At 37.1% G+C, this 18,988-nt stretch overlaps 1 protein-coding gene across 1 annotated transcript in view; it reads right to left on the bottom strand.

Annotated features, from left to right (window-relative positions):
* The window catches only part of Unc5d (unc-5 netrin receptor D), a 494,978-nt gene that overhangs the window by 203,808 nt on the left and 272,182 nt on the right, over positions 1 to 18,988 (bottom strand). Inside the window, exon 2 of the mRNA XM_051182220.1 lies at positions 8,893 to 9,111. Within this exon, the coding sequence (XP_051038177.1) occupies positions 8,893 to 9,111 (219 nt within the window). The remainder of the gene's footprint in view (positions 1 to 8,892; positions 9,112 to 18,988) is intronic.

An 18,988-nucleotide genomic window follows, 5' to 3' on the forward strand; every position in this document is an offset into this window, starting at 1 on the left:
AAGGTTGATTTGAGTGGCATTTTTTTTTTTCTTATAGAGAACTCTAGATCTGTTTTCTTTGTAAACCACATTCCATATACTCTATGTTTTGTTTTCCAGAAGGCAATGTTTCATAACCATGTGGAGACTAACCAGGTGAATGATTATTTTGCTTTCTGTAGAAAAATAAATTTCCAAAGGATCATAGAAAAGCAATTTTCTGAATAACAAGGCCTTGCTCAGCCCTTAGATGTGGGGGAGGCACCCAGATCTTCATTAGAGGCACCAGTCTCTGGCATCCATGAGCTTTGTCTACTGATCCTCAAGCCCTAAAACCCAGCCCTTCAGTTTTTGCTCTGAGGTGGCCTCCTCCATATTCTGAGAAGTCAGTAAACAATCCATTCTCCTGGAAGAATGGCCTTCAACACTTACATAACACTGTTTATTTATCTCTTATGGGCCCAAGATTAGAGTCTCAAAATGTATATGAGCAATAGAAAGTTTCCATTTATTTTGAATAATCACTTATTACCATTTTTAGTTATTAAAATGGTGCTGTGCCCTTTACCTTTACTAATGCTATTATATTAAGGCTTTAAAATATTTTTGTTTTTAGTATCATAATATAAGAAATTAATCAAAGAATCTATAAAGTCATTGGCAGATACTGACTTGAGAAACAAACATAAGGAGTTCCTCATCCATGCCTACACTTGTGACAAGTTCTGAGAGCATCATGGCAAACATACTATAAAGACTGCTGTCATCAGTGTGCTGCTAGGTGAAAGGAGACTATACATTATACTGTGGCATGAATTCAGTATGGCATCTTTTATGACATAAGAATTGTAGAATATTTCAAGATCACATGAGGGAGGGGAAGAAAAGGCTTTATGAAGGTCTGAGCCCTTTCTCCATCAGTCCTGAAGGTTCCAAATGTACTCACGGTGAAACTTAGTTTGTATGGCAGGGTTCTACTACTCACTAAGAACATATGGATCCTCCATGTGTTTTCTGAGGAAAAATGTCATGAAAATGTAATTCCATATCTTGGGTGAACTTAGCAGTCTTCAGGACAGTTTGTTACTAAACAGTAAATTAAATATGGATAATTAAAAGGTAGAACTATATTTCATTTTACTGGTAGATGATTAATTAGGGCTAAATGTCTTTTGCCTCTTTATCCCAGCAACAAGATTAAAATATATTCTGATAAAAAAGGGAAAAAATCTTCATCCTTTGAATGTGTATGTGCACTATGCTTAAGGAGTGCTTCTTTGTTTCTCTGGAATAATAATCACTTTGTTATTCTGCAGAAGTACCCCAAGTTCAGACTTAAGTACAGAAACAAAGAATACACCCAGGCACTCTAGTTTCTTCCACACCAGAGATTAGAAGTAATCATTTCAGAGGTGTCTGGCAGAGGCAAGCAAATTAATATGATAGTGTTGTCTGATAATAGCAAGGAGAAACTTCAGAGAAAGAATGGACCCAGTGGGGTCGCTTAGCAGACACCACCTCACACATGACTCACTTCTTTACTATATTCTGACCGATAGGATTATGATTCTAATGCCCTAGTCAATGATTTTTGTTTTCCTACATCCATGAAAATCACCATTTTGTAGCCTAAGTTCACAACACACATTAATTGGTATGCTTTAGCCATGCCAATGTGCAAATAGCAAACATATTTAATGAAATCTAGTCCCAGTACTGGGGAGGCAGAGGCTGGTGGATCTCTGTGAGTTTGAGTCCAGCCTGGTCTATAGAGCTAGTTCCTGGCAGGCTCCAAAGAAATCAAATAATTAATGAATCAATCTATTGTCTTTGGGGAATTGTCAAAGTGTTACAGTAGATTTTTGAATCATCAGACACTTGCTAAGTTTTTAGAAAGTTTTAAAATATCAGCTTTTTTAAAATAATACTTTTAAGGCTAAAGTTGCTGTATTACCTACCATGTATTAGACTAAACAAGCCATATGTATTAAGTCCTTTAACCTTCACAGAAGTGATGGTAGATGTATTTATGACTCCATTTTATACCAGGAGAAGCATGAAGCATAGCTATGAGATACACCATCTAATGGAGATCTGTGTTAATGGATAGCTACACTCCAAACACATCTAAGCATCATCTAATATCCACACCTACCTTCTTGTCCATAAGGATATCTTCACTGTTTTGCTTTCATTTTGTTAGAGATCTTTAGATGTCAAACTTCAAATTAAAACAAAACAAAACAACTTAATGTCATGTGAACAGAAGAGACTGAGAAATTATGTTAAAGTCACTGCTCAAGAATTTAGGGTCTGAAAGAAGCCAGAGTAAGAAGGATTAAAGATTCAGATGATCACAGGCTAAGATCAAGCTCCAAGCCAGGCTAGGCTCCATAGAGAGATGCTGTCCAAAGTAGTTTTGGGCCAGTGTCAGGAAGTAAGGGCCTGCTTCTAGCATAGTCAGAGATAGATTGGAGAGAAACCGTGTCCAAACTTTGTTGATGTTGTAGGAAAGGTTAAATGAGACACTAGAGACAAGTCCTCCATTGCATGTTATGGATGGAATTCACAGTAATTGCCTACAAAGCTTTTAAGAATGTGTCAGTCTTCACTGAGAAGTAAAGATGAAAAAGATCAAGTACAGAGTGGTGAATGCGGGCATTTTTATAAAAGTGATCTTTAAACCCACAGATGTCAGAAAAATACTCCAGAGATTATTTCTATGTTCTGTGGGCTAAAACTTACACTTCCCTAAGGCAACTTGGTGATTTGTGACTCATTGAAGGAACTGCACATTGATGCTTTTCCTGGAAGATACTGTATTCAAATTCTCATCACCAGCGCAATGAAGTTCTGAGATACAAACTCAAAGATTTAATACACTTTTATTCCTCCTCTTCTGCCATTTCTCAATGCAATCTGTTAATGTTTTATCCCAAGAGAAAGGCTCCAGTTGTATAAAAAGCAGTAACAGAGTGCAATTCCAGGAATGATATTCTTTAAAAAGAAAAAAAAGTTTGCCAACGTCTTCTTTTTTTTTTCCCTAGGCACACTACGGTACAGAGTATTTCATATGATCAAGTACTATGCCTCTTGGATCAAATACGTTAGAACCACAAACCATTATTTTTAAAACAAAAGAAAAGAAAACCTACAACAACAACAGACCTTTTGGCTTTTACTGAGCAATAAAGAAATAATTTAGCTTATTGGTAACAGAAGTTTCTCACACTAACATAATGTTGATTGTGAAGATGAAGATGTGTGGTGCATCATAATTTTGGTGTTTGTGGTGTTGTGTGGCATATGTGTACCTGATATACTAAAGTTCTTAATTCATGTGTCACTTGAATGTACTACCCATTTCACACAGGTGTGATTCCTGGGTTGGGATTACTCCTCTATTAGAAGCTTCCAGATGTTAACAGGAGCAAAACACAAGGAAGAAGAGTTCCATATTTCCAAATGAAATGAGGCCGAACAAATGAGAAAGTATCCCTTGGTTCATGCAGAGAACTGAGAGCGTGTGTTTCTAAGAGGTATAGCTATGTCCGTGAAAACACAGTAACTCATGTCAAGTAAATTGTACTTTTGCAGGAAAGAACTCTAGCTCAGGGTTTTCTGAGCTAAATTGCATGAAAACACACAATCCTTTTTCTTCTTATTTGAACGGCTAGATGACGGGTCCAAATTACCAGAAAGACCAAAGGCAGTTTGCAGTTTTTAACAACTGAAATATTGCTCCCAATTCAGAAACACAAAAGATCTGATGCCTAGTCTCAGTGATATCAGGTCCTATGCATTCCCCTCATGCCTTTGAAGAAAGGAGGCCCATATGTCAATAAATAAATAAATAAATAAACAAATAAATGACAAACAAAAACAAACAAACAACAACAACAAAACTCAAAAAACAAAAACGGTATATCAATTCTAGTAGTTCAGAATTGGGAAACATGTTCAAAGACAACTCAAGAGTGACTTCCTACAGGAGTTAACAGAACGTGAACCTTTCCTGCTGTGCCTCTGGTCAAATGGTGTCTTGTCCTTGGCCTCTCAGTATATTCATTCTTGCTGGATTGTAAAGGATTACTTTACAGAGCTCATAAACAGTCATTAAGTCTGCACAGGTAGTCCACTTGCAGCATCTCCTTCTTGTGGAGAACACTGGGGAGACAGTGCATTTTCTACTTTTCAATACCTACCACAAATTTGTTTCTAAGCTTAATTGTACTCATGTATTGATTTGAGCTAAATATCTATATGGTTCTTGCTGCTGTTCACACCATTCTAGTATTAATACAGAGCTGGGGAGACATGACTGCAGGATGTGGAAAATGGCAATTTTCATCAACAACATGGGAAAATATTTAAAAAGAGATAGCTACTTCCTATCAATTCAACCAAAATGACTTGAAAAAAACATAGTGCTTCTTAAATCTCTTTCAAAGAAGTAACTGTTAGGATTTAAATTCCTTTCTAATGGCATAAAAATGACATAATTGCTCCTGGTTTTGTCATTTATGAATTTCTGTTCTGCATGTTAACTTTGAAATATATGACTTGTATGGGCTTAAGAAAAGAATGAGAGGACAGATTTTTACTTAGAAGAAAACATAATCAACAATGCTTTCACAAAACAAGCAATGGCCTCATGATGCTAGTAGAATTGAAGGGAGGGGATAATAACAATACAGAATGTTTCAAAATTACAAAAAATGTGAACTACTATATTGGCTTGGAGGATTTACCAAGAGGCTATTAAATGGGCATAGATATAAGATTTTCAAGCAGTGGTATAAAAATGGTGGATCACTTGACAGCATTTCCCCTTACATTGGAAAAGTTTAAACAATGTAGGGAATGGATACCGATGCTTGGAGGACCCATTGGACATAACAATGTTTTGTGATCCACTGACATTTGTAGGTCACCATTTATGTGCTGGTTGTCCCTCTGGTAATGCTCCCACAACTTAGTGTCCTCTTACAAAATTCTCATTCTAAAGGTCTATTATCTTTGTATCAATCATTACCAACAAGTTTATTTAATAAGGACTCATATCCCAAATCTGGGAATACAAAATAGGAAACTTAAGTAGTCTTTTTCCTTTAACTTTGATTAAAACAAATCTTTGTTTCAAGGCAAACTATACCCACAATTCTGTAAACTCTGCCTAACAGTAAAAGATACCTGACATAGAATAAGAAATGGCCCTCAAGAAGATCTTGATATAGTCAGGAATACCAAATCACAGTTGTTTTTCCTATCGGTCTGGTCCCACAGCTGTGCTGGCCCTAAATAACACATAGAGATGCTGTATTAGATATAAATCTGTTGGCCAGTTACTAGTTTCTTATTGGTTATCTCTGTCTTAAATATTAACCAATTTCTGTTAATCTGAATATTTCCACGTGGTCTTATCTTACCAGAGAGAAGGCCCGGAGTTCTACCCTGTTGGTCCTACATCTCAAAACTCCTCCCTACTCCTTCCTCTGTCCTCCTAGTCCCACCTATCTTGCTTTCCTATTGGCCAACAGTGCTTTATTCATTAACCAATACGAGAAACATATTTACAGAATGACATTTCCCACTATACAGTGGAGTATATATGATGCTTTACTCTTGGGGGCCAAATCCTAAGCAAATTCATGATGAAAAACTGACTCATGAATGGAATTCACCCTGCTATCATAAAGAAACTTATAGGTATTTTGGTTAGAAGAACATGAATGTATAGAGAGAATGGCTCATAGTGTTGAAGACTATGCCAGAAGTGAACATTATATATATATATATATATATATATATATATATATATATATATCATGAATTACCATACCTCTTGGACAAAGACACTTAGATATAACACTGTTACATGACCCCCAAGATGCCCTTATGTTCCTTGTTTGCATCCCAGAATTCTAGCAAGCATGTTATGGTCTTGAGAAATATGTATGCAAGACAGGCAGTGTTCTCCTTCTACTCTCGTCAAATCCCAAAAGAATAGGGATCTAAAATACTTCTGGTCTACCAGCCAGAATGCTGCATTTTTAATCCCGTTACCCCAAGTTAATTAATTGCACGAGGACAATTCCCCCTCCCTCCTTCACCCCCCCGTGTGTGTGTGTGTGTGTGTGTGTGTGTGTGTATGCATGCACACATGTTTCCATTCTTGTCCTTTTCTGGGCATGAACAGAATATTACCTGAAGATCATTTTGAGCAAACAGCTCTTCTACTGCATACTGCATAACAATTCTCTGTTAGATATGGCTCTCTTTCCCTCTGACTTCTGATGTCAAGTTCTTAGATGCTTTTCTTATTCATCCAACCCTTTGCCTTGACAAATGCTACATCTGTATACCTTTATTCTTTACTGATAATTATCAATGTACTCATGTGCCTCTGAACTCTGTCAACACTTTACTGGAACAACAAACATCCCTGGATTATTTTCCTAGTAGATGAAATTAGGATTAATTATATCACGCTTTTAGAAAATGGTTAAGTGATACTATTCTGTCTCCATTTATTTATTTATTTATTCAATTAACCCTGAAGTCCTATGTTATTAAGTAGTCTTAAATCCATCACTATTAAAGTGCTTCTTACACTAGCCATCCAGTTCCTAATCAAGCATCCAACCTCTCTTTCTTACCCAAGTTATCTAAGTCTTCAAATTGACCCAGTTTTGCTTCTCCTTGCCATTCCCAAACTCTCTGCAGGATTATTCATGGAAAATGCATTCTAGTCATTGCACTTTTGTGTTATAACATAATTATGCCCACTAAAACATCTACCCAAGTAGAGACCTCATCCCAATGGCCTTTAAGACCTTCCACATTGTCTTCTCCATCAGCTGCCATTTCCTACACTAGCAAGATTACATTTCAAACTAATTTCTATTCACTTACTTATTCATTAGATTTTTTTGAGACATGGTTTATCTGTGGGTAGCTCTGGCTATCTTGGCGCTCACTCTATAGACCAGGATGGCCTTGAACTCACAGCGATATGCCTGCATCTGACTCCGAAGTACTAGGTTTAAAGGAGTGCACCACCATTGCCTGGCTAAACTAAATTTCTTAATGTGTACACATGAAGTTTTTTTCCACTGGCTAATGCTAATAATCTTTCCAGAATAAAGATGCTTCAAACCTTTACAGAGTGCATCAACAGTGATGCCTATTTGGAACAGTAATATCCCTCCATAAAATTTCCAGTGGAGATTCTATGAATCCATAGTACTACATACCTCTTTTAAAATCTAACCTTCACTTATATCATATTTGATAGAAAACTTGTCCTGTCCTTTCCATATGTCTACAGAACACCCATAGAAGCTATATCTTTCCTATCATTAAATATATTCTGAAAGTTCGAAATTGTACTGACTACCAGTGTTATATTTAACACAATGAGCTCATTTTGAACTTTCTAATTATACTAAGGCCTTCTGACTTATTCAAAATCTAATATGTGGTTAACTGACCAAATCAGTACTCATAAAAATGAATAATCTAGGGTCAGTACAAACTGAAACTTGTTTGAGGAGGAAATAATGTTCAAAAACATATATGATTTTCTGTTATATTCAGAGACATAAAATTTAACATTTTTATAAAAAGTAGGCTTAAATTTTATTCATCATTGATTTCTTTTTTATTAATATTGATTCTTCCCTCATACAGTATATCCCAACCACAGTGTCTACTTGCTCCTATTCTTTCCAGCCCCCGCAACCTCCCTTCTTCCCCAGATTCATGCACAGAAAAGAGCTGGCCTCCGAGAGACAACAGCCAAACACAACAAAACAGGATAAAATAAGGCAAGGAAAAAGCCCTCATACTGAGGCTGGACAAGACAATTCAATAGGTGCAGATCAGTCTCAAGACAAGGAAAAAGAAATCTCTAAGGTATGCTGGAAATATGGCATAGTGGTTAAGGTTACTAAATTCTCTTGCAGAGGACCCTGGTTTGGTTCTCAGAACCATATGGTGGTTTACAACCATCCTTAACTCTAGTTTCAGCAGATCTGATACCAACTAAGGTAACTGACATGCACAAGCTATGCATACATGCTTGTAAGAAAAGCATTCAAATAAAATAAGTAAATCTAAACTTTTAAAAATATTTGATTTTTTTCATCAAAAATATTATATTAGGACCTAGTACAAGTACTTCATGTACTTCATGCACATTTAAGTTCTCTTTGGGCCTCCAATTCCTTACCTGTTAGAAGTCAATAATCTTATGCACCCCAATAAATGATTGTAAATACAGAAAATATGCCTGTCTAGATAAGGCCTCCATAGCTTGAGTTCAGTGTGGTCATATTCCCATCATTTATCACCAATTATTAGCCATACTAATAAAGATGATTCTAAAATCTTCTCAAATCAAGAGCCCACTGGAATACTTTGTTCTAGTTCTGGATATATCAATATTGAATAATCAAAAACAACTTCAAAAAACAAACCACAAGCTACCAACTTTGGAAAATAAGAACATTAGTGTAACATCCAGGAGGGAAGATAAAAGTGATTGAAATGATGCTGCTTAAAAAGGCTTTGATGCAAGATTTAATATTTCTCTCAAAATTATTTAGAATTTGCAAAGTGGAAACAGCAACTGTCTAGTTTTATTTCTAATGGGAATATGGACTTGATAGAATGTTTGAAGTTATTCAGAGCATGAAAAATGGCTCTGAACTACATTGGAATAAACAACAAAGGAGGGTGTCAGATCTCTGAAAGATGAGATAATTTGTCTTATATGACTAAAATGATGAAATGTTTAACTTCATCCACATAAGCCATGGCAGGTGGCTTAAGTCCCACCTCCTTAAGTTACAAGGTGAGCCTCCGAGGAGGTGTCTCAGGTGCCTTTGTTCTGCTTGCTTCACCTCTTACCTGAGCTCTCATCCAGACTTTCCTCTGAGACATGCTCATTCTGATGGACCCACTCGCCGTTGCACTTGAAGAATATCTGCATGGCTGGTCGTGCTTTGCACCGGAGAGCAATAGGGTTGCTCTTGATGATGTAGGCATCTTCAGGCTCCTCTACGAAATGAGGCAGTGTTCCAGGGGCTGATGGGATGGAATCAGGAAGAACGTCACTATTGTCGGTTCCTGGAAAATTAAAGAGGACATCAGAACACAGCCTGCAGCAAGGACTCACAAATCACATCACAATGATGAATCTACACCAGCTTAAACAACAAAAACAAAATCTGAGTTGAAACACTGTCAATAGGGCGTGACTGTTAGATCTGCTTAAGGGGTTGTCTTCTAAAAGTTGGCCTAGAAAAAAAAAATGGAACCTCCAATAGGTATACATACATATTGCTGAATAAATGAAAACAATGAACGTGAGAACTCTCAAATTCAATTAGAATCTCGATGTTTGAGGAAAGACTGAGTAACCATGGGGACAAATTTCTAATTTATTCTGTTTAATGGTTACTCATAGTCAATGAGGATTGCAAGCTGCCATAAAGCTTGGGGGAAAAAAATGGACAGAGTATAAGCAAGGTTTGCCATTGAGATAAATCAAAGATAATAATAGCTTCATTCTCCTAAACATGACTGCTTTATGCTTATTATGTCAACTTACGGGAGGAAGCAGCCTTAAACAAAGACTTTAAGATACTAGACACTTGGAACTGTAATTGAAAAGGTGGGGCTAATGTCTGTGTGAACAACCAGAGTAATAAAAATTCATAAAACAAGTACTCAGAAAGGGGAAAGTATTTTATTTCATGAAATTGCAATATAGTCACACACACATATATATATATATATATATGTGTGTGTGTGTGTATGTGTGTGTGTACATATTCATATATGTGTGTGTATACATACATACATACATACATACATACATTCATTCATACCACAAGAGGAGAAAGCCTTTCCAGAATCTAGATTAGAATATCAGAGGGTGTGTGAGTGGGTGGTATATTATGTATTAAATTATTTTTACAATGGTTTTTTATTAAATAGATTATATATTAATTTACTTTATTACTGACTGCTTATGCCAATTTCCATCTTCAATAAATACCAAGTCTCCACAGGCTTTGTAAATCCATATATTATAGGAAATGATAAAGGTATTAAAAGGTTTTATATGGACATCAAATGCTCACACTACCACAAGGGGCCTGAGCTCTCTTCAAAATAATTCATTGCTCATGAAAGGGTAATTGATAGGAATATACAGCATTCCCCCACCTAGGGTGGGGCATGAATGAACAGACACAGAGCTATACTTTTACCAATACAGTTTTGCCTGCTAACAATGTATGATTATTTGAAGGAATTATAAGGTAAATGTTACAAACTCAAAGCAAATATTGAGAACATTTGTAAAATGGCAAAAATGGGAGGAGATTATACAATACATCAAGTTTTAAATATCCAATACAAAAAAGAGGAGGATCTAAAAACTATTAGGTTTCCCCCTTCCATTTAAATAGATGCCCTTTATATAAAGAAACAAGTTGAGCCTTCATCAGAGATAGGGAGTAGAGGAGTACATAAAGAAGCCTGAGGGTAAATGTTCTGGCTATGCACAGATCTCCTTTAAGAATCAGTAGATCTTGATGTTTAGAGGAGACAGAAAAGGAAGAGAGAATGTAATATCTAATCTCAGTTTTACTGATGCATTGCTCAATTCATGCCCTACATAGAAAAAGAAAAATAGCTAGGATTTTTTAATACATATAATAACACAATTGATTTTTAAGAGTAGCAGTTAGAGATCTAAACTAGAGATCACAAGAATAGAGTTGTATGTTTCTATCATTTATCATCATTCTTCAACAAATATTTAAAGCAAATGACAGTGGAATATAAGTTATTTACCCTTTTCCCTTGATTTGTACAGAGAAAAAACTAGGGGCGTTGTTTGACTTTGTCTCCCACCCATGTCCATTTTTCATTTCTCATTTGACCAGGTTCTATTCCTGGGACAAGAAGAGACAGCCATGTTAACTTTTTCCAGCAGATGGCTTGGTGTCCTAGCTGTCGGTCCACTTTCTCAGACCTATAGGACAAACAGGCTATCTTCCTTCACAGCTCCACAGATGATCCTCCTCATCAGTCCTCCTAGAAGCTTGGAACACAATTCTTTAGGAACTTACCAGGGGGTTATTCAAGGAAAAAGTGAAGCTGCTGGGAATGAGAGTTCAATGCCTAGAACCCAGCTAAAAGTGCTACACATTTATAACTGCTTGGGAATCAGAGGCAGGCAGATCTCTGGCTAACCAGCTTTAAATCAGTGAGCTTCAGAGTTACTGAAAAACCCTGTCTCAAGAAACAAAGCAGTCCTTAGGTTGACTCATGGCTTCTGCATGCAGGTATAAATGCAATGCACTCGTATTTGCACACATACAAGCTTGCAAGCTCATATACACAACCATATACACATATTTACACACAAAACTGGGGAGCGAAAAATGACTAGAAACATGAAAGGAAGTAGGAATTATTTTAGGGTCTTAGAAGTTTATTGATTTTGTTCAGTGGGAGGGCGGGATAGGCCATTTCTTTATGAAATCCATTTAGTTCTGTGGAAACTGAATCAATGCATTTGTGCTTCAAAGCTAATATATTTGCCATTTTGGTACATTTTCTACCTCCTTATTTGCATCAGAGAAAATGTTAAGAATTAATATGTGAAATGGTGGCAACCAAGGACAGTCATTTGCTTTCTACAGCATCCTGGTTATGGAAAATGATGGAAGTCATGCTTCTCTGTTGACACTCTTGAATGGTAAGACCCTGGTCTAGCTAAATCCACAGCAGAAACTTCTGATGATCCCTTTATTTCTCTGATAAAAGCTGTGGATTTTACCAGCCCTTCCCTCTTCACTCCCTGTGGGGACCACCACAAGAAAAACCAAGGAGGACCACAGATGTCTGAACAGAAATTGTTGACAGCTCATCCAACACCAGGAAACACCATCCCCAGAAACAGAAGACAGCATTTTGAAAGCTTCTGAGTCATATTTTGTTATCTGTTATGATAAACTAAGAAACTTGGAAACTATGTGAAAATAGAGCAAAACTAAGACTTGTTTACTGTGTGATTATAGGTGATGGCACAAGACTCACTAGATTCAATCATTGAGAACGTTTTCCCAAGTGGGATAGGATTACTGTATCTCTGTCCCTCCAGCCAGTTCCCAGTTTGTTTTTAACTCGGAAAGCTCAGTAACTAGCTTATGCTTGTGTTTAGCTGTCTCTGGTAACTTAAATTAACTCATTTGTATCAATCTACACTCCTTCTCATGGCTCAGTTATCTTTACTCTGTAATGCCCAGTTTTCTTCCTCTCTATGGTTGGCAACTCTACCTTTCTTCTTCCCAGAGCTGTGTCTGTCCAGAAGTCCTTACTATTCATTCCTTCTGCCTAGCAATTGGCTAGTTAGCTTTTTATTAAGCCAGTCCCAGTGTCATATCTTTTTACAGCATAATCAAATATCTCATAACAGACTACTCTAATTTGCACTTTCAAGAATCCTTGTCATAAATGTCTTGTCTGACGTCATACAGCCAGATAATGGTGGACTAAGAATTTGAACTCAGGAATTGAGCTCCAAATATTATTCCATTTCAGGGAGTGAAATTCAGGACAGCTGTTACAGGCACAGTTGAGAGAAGGTTATAAGAAAAAAATCCAGAGAAAAACAAGTAATCACCCAAATGTATTCAACTTATGAGCTGTTCTCATCAAACCTAGAGATAATGCAGTTCAGGAGCTATTGCAGCCAAAAGACAGAGCACTCACTCAAAACAGGAAAGGCCTTGGATCCTCTCTCTGTCTTCACACACATAGACACACACAACCCACCCTGTGAGAATAATACTATGAAGATATTTTCAACTTATCATTTGGAAAAAGTACTCCCTTTAAAGCAGAAATATTTAAGGATCAAGTTCCAATTAAAACATAAGGAATATTGATACAAGGTGTATTCTAAGAGATTCATATAAAGTCCCTCACAGAACCAGGAAGGGACAAGTCCCCCAGAGCAGAGGGGAAGTTGGAGGGGAGAAGCCAATGGAGAGAGAAGTAGGAGAAAATGAGGAGGAGGAAAGGAAAACACATGTGACCAGGAAGATTGAGCCCGGTTAGGAATAGAAGACAGGAGAGAGAGAGAGGGGGGGGGGAGGGAGGGAGGGAGGGAGGGAAGGAGAGAGAACATAAAAGAGGGAGCCAAAATTGGTTTGAATATAAAATTGAACATAATGAAAGGTCTAGAGAACTACAAGACTGCCGCCAACTAACAATTTGAGCTTCCGTGGAAAGGCTATCATAAATGCCCTTCCCTAACTTATCCATGGAGCCCTCATCTAATGCCTGATGGAAACAGGAGCAAACACCCATACATAAACACTGAGTCGACTAGAACCCAGATGCAGATGGAGAGGACAAGACCAGGCTGCATAAACACACAGAGACAGCTTACCTGAACAAGGAGGAGCTAACGGGTCACCAGACTGATAGTTGGGAATCCAGCATGAGACTGACTCAGGCCCCCCTGAATATGGGTCTCAGCCAGAAGGACTGAGCAGTCTAAGGGACCTCAGACAGTGGAGCCAGGATGTATCCCTGGTGCACAAAAGGACCTTGCGAACACATCCCCCATGGAGGAATAACTGCCTTAACCTAGAGACAGGAGAGAAGCCCTAGTCCCTACTTCACATGACCTGTCAGATCTACATGACCCCAACTGGATGGCATTCCCCTACATATGGAATCAGGGTAGGGGAATGGGAGGAGAAGATGGTTAGGGTGCATGTGAGAGGGCAGAGAGGGTAAAAGGAAGGGAGGAAAGGAGAGGGAACTGGGATCGCCATGTAAAATAATAAATTAAGTTAAAAAAATGCTTTGACTCCAAAATTTAAGTTGAAGGACAAGTTTCTGGGGAAAAGGATTTCTATTTTTGTTTCCACAGAAAATGAAAAGCTGTGGATTCCTTCCAGACTAATGTGGTTTGATCAAGCCAGACAGCCTGAAACAGAGTACCAGGTGATCCTACATTCAAAACAGCTGGACAAAGCAGCCTTACAGACTACAGCCTGGATTTCTGCATCTTCTTAGAATCCCCCATGACATCACCCCTTGCCAGCAGGAAGTAGTTTGGAAAGAACGACATCCAAATTCCCAAATATTGTCTATAAATATTTGTTTTCATTTAATTGGACTTGGATATATATATATATATATATATATATATATATATATATATATATATATATAAAAAGAGTATGCTGCCACTTACACACACACACACACAAAGGAATATTGTTAAAAAATGGTAAGCCTTAGAAAAAGGTAGGGACAATGGCATTATCATCCTATTAGGTGTTTGAGCCTTTCTTGTACTGTATCATTTGGGGCCTTGAGATATAGTCATTTGGTAATGCTTGCCTAGCATCCATGGAACATGAAGTCCTGGTCTTGATCCCTGTTACTACATAGACTGAATGTGTTTGTTAGTATACATCTGTTATTTAAGCCTGGGGATGGAGAATCTGGAAGGTCAGACATTTAAAGCCATCATTAGCCAAAAAAAAAAAAAAAAAAAAAAAAAAAAATGTTAGTTTGAGGCCAGCCTGAGCTTCATGACATCCTATCTTAAAATATAAAATAAAGCAAAAGAATTAAACACATGAGGTCACAGATATCACAAACCATGATTGATGGAACACAGGACAATTATCTATAGGTAATAAATCTAATATAGTGTTGTGAAAATGAAGAAATTTTAAAATGTTATCATTCCTTTCTTGAAATGTTATTACATTTGAATGCACTTCATATTTTCTCTCCTGTCTCCAAAGCATGCTTGTTTTCACACCATACTGGTATTAGTTTCAATCACATCTGGGTAATGTCACATGAGTCATCTGACTAAGGTTCTGTTTTGTCATTTTTTTTAGCTCAATGTAGATATATTTATGTATAAAAAATGTGATCCAACACAAATCACTATCAGCTCAATGATACATACACATTACAACTATGTATACATGTCTTAGCTTAAAAAACTATTTTTATTGACAATTTTTTCACGTAACATTTTGATTATGTTTTTCCTTCCTCAAATTCTTCCAAGATCATCCCCACTCCCTCCCACCCAAAACAAACAATACAAAGCAACAACAAAAACAAGGATGATGAAAAGAAATACTTCCAAAACCACAAAAGTGAAAATAAAAATAAACAAACCAAAGACAATTAAGACAAAAAGTGCCTAAAGAAAGCAAAATCTGCAAAAATAGCATGAATTAGTTTTGTGCTTGTCAACTACTAAGCATGGGATTTCCACAGGTGTGGCTAATATCTGAGGTTTTGGTTCCTCTGACAAACATCTAAGAAAAGCAGTTTAAAAAGAGGAATCCTAGTTGAGGCTCATGTTGTTGGAAGTTTGCATCCAAGGTTATCTGGATACCTAACTTTGACAGCAAGACAAGACAGAATATCATGGTAGCAGGAGTGGGTGCTAAAAGAAACTGCTCATCTCATGTAGTTGAAAGGGGTAGGAGAAACAGAAATAGTCCTAAGTCATGACTCCAAATGTTCTACTTTCCTTACCTTCTTCCTAAAGTTTCTAGTATCTTTCAAAGAATTATTATCAACAGTTGGGGTTAAAGATTTCAAAGCAAGGCAAAAATAGGGCATTTCATATTTAAAATCAGAGTGCTATGATCATGTTTTCTTTGACACTTTTCTTGCTTGCTTTCCTTTCTGTGTTTTCCGTTTTTTTTTCCATATCATTTAAGAATGCACATCACATTGTATAATTTTAGCTGTTTTGTCAAAAACCAGGTGTTCATAGGTGTGTGGGTTAATATCAGGATTTTCAATTTGATTCCATTGATTTAAAAACTGAGCCAAATTCCTGGAATCCAGTTGCAGAGATGAGCAAAGGGGTCAAGCCCAGACTGCAGAAACCACAGAGACAGCTGACCTGAACAAGGAGGAGCTCATGGACCCCAGACTGATAGCTGGGAAACCAGCATAGGACTGACCCAGACCCATTTGGGTATCAGTTAGGAGGCCTGGGTAGTCTATGGGACCTCTGACAGTGGAAGCAGGATGTATCCCTGGGACACGAAAGGACTTTGGGAGCACATATTCCCCATGGAGTGGATACTCCATTAACCTAGAGACAGGAGGGAGGGCCTAGTCCCTACTCCAAATGACTTGACAGATTTTGATGATCCCTCCTGGAAGGCCTCATCCTCCCTGAGGAGAGGATGAGGAATGGGGGGACCCTGGTGAGGGGACATGGGTGGATGGGAGGGAAAGGGAATGGGGATCGATATGTAAAATAAGAAAATATATAAAATAAAATTTTAAAAAGAATGCATATCCCATATAGTCTTTAGCACATGCATAGTGTGGGGCAACTCATCTGGCATAATTTTCCTGTTGTAAGACTGATACTGTGTACTTAACGAACAATTTTCTATACCCAATCATCACAAATATCTATTTCCACCATTCTCCCTACCTCTATAAATAGGTCTTTCTAAGGCATCCCATACAAATGAAATCATACAACCTTTGATCTCTGGTGACTAAAGTATTTCAATGCTTTCTTTTTTCTATTTTTATTAATTTATTTTTTTACATTCTATATTCTCATTCTTAAACATGTTCTTTGAAAGTAAAAATGAGATGATACATAAAAGAAAGGTTATAAATGGTTGTTACATAAATATTATGTGTTGCTTCTATTACTTTTTAGAATACAAAATGCATATTTTATGTGTTTAGGTACTTTGCCTGCATATATATTGTGTACCATGTACATCTTTGGTGCTTGTGGAGGCCAGAAGAAAGCACAGGACCCCTGGAGTTACAGATGGCTGAGTCAATATGTGGGTACAAGGTATGTACTCCCCTGCTTCTCTGCCTATCATACTGCCACCCTTTCCTCTCTCTTGCTGCTGCTGTCCCCAGAGGCCAGTCTCCTCCCTCCCCTTCCTCATTTTTACTGTTCCCTTTCCCTAATAAAAAGTCCCTCCACATGAACTCTGTTGCTAGCATCTTTCTCTCATTTTGCCTTTTTCTAAAAAAAATTACAACAAACAGTATTTCAGTGTTCATCTCAGTCTTCATAAGATTATTGCTTATCCAATTTTCTTTGACACGCACACACACACACATATATGTCAAATGAAGCATTTAATAAACATACATTGTTACAACACACCAGGCTCATGCTGGCCCAGCAAATTCTCAATAAGCACAATGGATATCATGTTGAACATATCCTAAAACTATTGGCTTCCCTAGCCAAACATTAATAAGAAATTTTATAAGATTAAGACTACCATTCTCTGAAATATTAAATTTAGCAAACTACCTTAGAATGAACTTTAAATTCTCTTTATGGTTTGCAAGTATTTTGGACCTTGGCAATATTCAAACCAGAGCAGAAGGCCACACTAGGGACACCAGGTTACATAATTCAAAAGACAACATAATAAGGGCTGAGTTTTCTCTTTTGTTTATGTAAATGTGACTTGTTTCCATATGGCTAATCAGATAGAGACAGCCAGAATTTTACATACCAACTATTCAATGCAATTTATGAAGATTGATTTTTTTTAATGTGTATAAGTGTTTTACTTGTATGTATGTTTATAGCCTGTGTGTGCGTGATGTTAGTATGGGTCAGAGGAGGGCATCAGATCCTCTGGAACTGGAATTACAGATGGGTTCTTAGAGGTCCCACATTCTCACAAGAGCAGTAAGGGCTCTTACCATTGAGCCATCTGTTGAGTCACAGATTGTTGTTCCTACTTTTAATTTTAAATTCATAAACCAGTCTGCCTTCTTCTCATGATCTAATGAAAGTAGAAATGATGGGAATGAGAGCATCTGGGTGGCATCTGTATGGCATTGCTGGTAATCTCATACACTGCACACTGTAAGCACAACATACTGTTTCCTTGAACAAATTCTCAAATCTGCCAAGTGCAAGGAGGTCACCAAAGCCATTTATCAGTTTTGAAAATGAGGAACTCCAAACTTAGAGTTATAAAGGTATAGCCACAATTCCCTAGTTAGCACACTATCATTTAATTTGTTCAAACATATATTTGTTTAAAAGATATCTATTAGTATTCATATCAAGATCAACTAGTGGTACAGGTCCTGATGATTCACATGAAGATATAGTAACTTTTTATAATGACCCCATAGAGTAGTGGTGTAAGTTAATGAGGAAGAAATGCAAACTAACAATGAGGATGCTAACAGTAGAGTTGTACATTCCACGAATCAAGGATAAAGTCAATAAGTCTGCCTTAATGAAAATACAGAAAAATATCCATATCAAGTGGTGATGCAAGACTCATAATCACTTCAGATAAGTAAACAGAAGGTGAGAGAATATATTAACTGGTTACTGCTCTCTTGAACAACTTACACTGTCTGTGCATCACAGTGTGCAGCTGACTAGTATGCAACTTCATCTAAAAACCTAGTGGGACTTGGGGAGAAGGCTTTGCTTTCAAAGTATTATCATGTTGCATTTATATCTGCCAGTTTTTAAGGGAGAGGCCATTCATAGTTATGGAAAAAATGTTGTTTTAATCTAACATTGAATGACAGAAAACCAAACAGCATTCATATATTTTTATTTTTGTTCTTGGAAAATTACTTTTCAAGGAGAGTCTTTTGCTTTATGTTCTGTGTACTAATACAGCAGGGACTTTCAATCTCATAATGACAAAAAGAAGCAAAAGAGAGAAAGCTGAAGTGTAAGGAACAAGTAGTCAATTCCCACAGATATAAATCTGCTTCCATCAGAGGTCAGGTCACATCATGCACACTCAGATTGTGACCAATGAGCCCCAGAGTTTGAAAATTAACCCTAGGATGAAGTGAGTGCAGTGATGTTCAACAGAATGTTTTACATGCCACATAGATATGGGAAAAATAAAAAGTAGGGGACATCCTTAGATAAAATCTGGAGCAC

The sequence above is a fragment of the Phodopus roborovskii genome, unplaced genomic scaffold, assembly GCF_943737965.1.
Source record: "Phodopus roborovskii unplaced genomic scaffold, PHOROB, whole genome shotgun sequence".
Taxonomy (NCBI): Eukaryota; Metazoa; Chordata; class Mammalia; order Rodentia; family Cricetidae; genus Phodopus; species Phodopus roborovskii.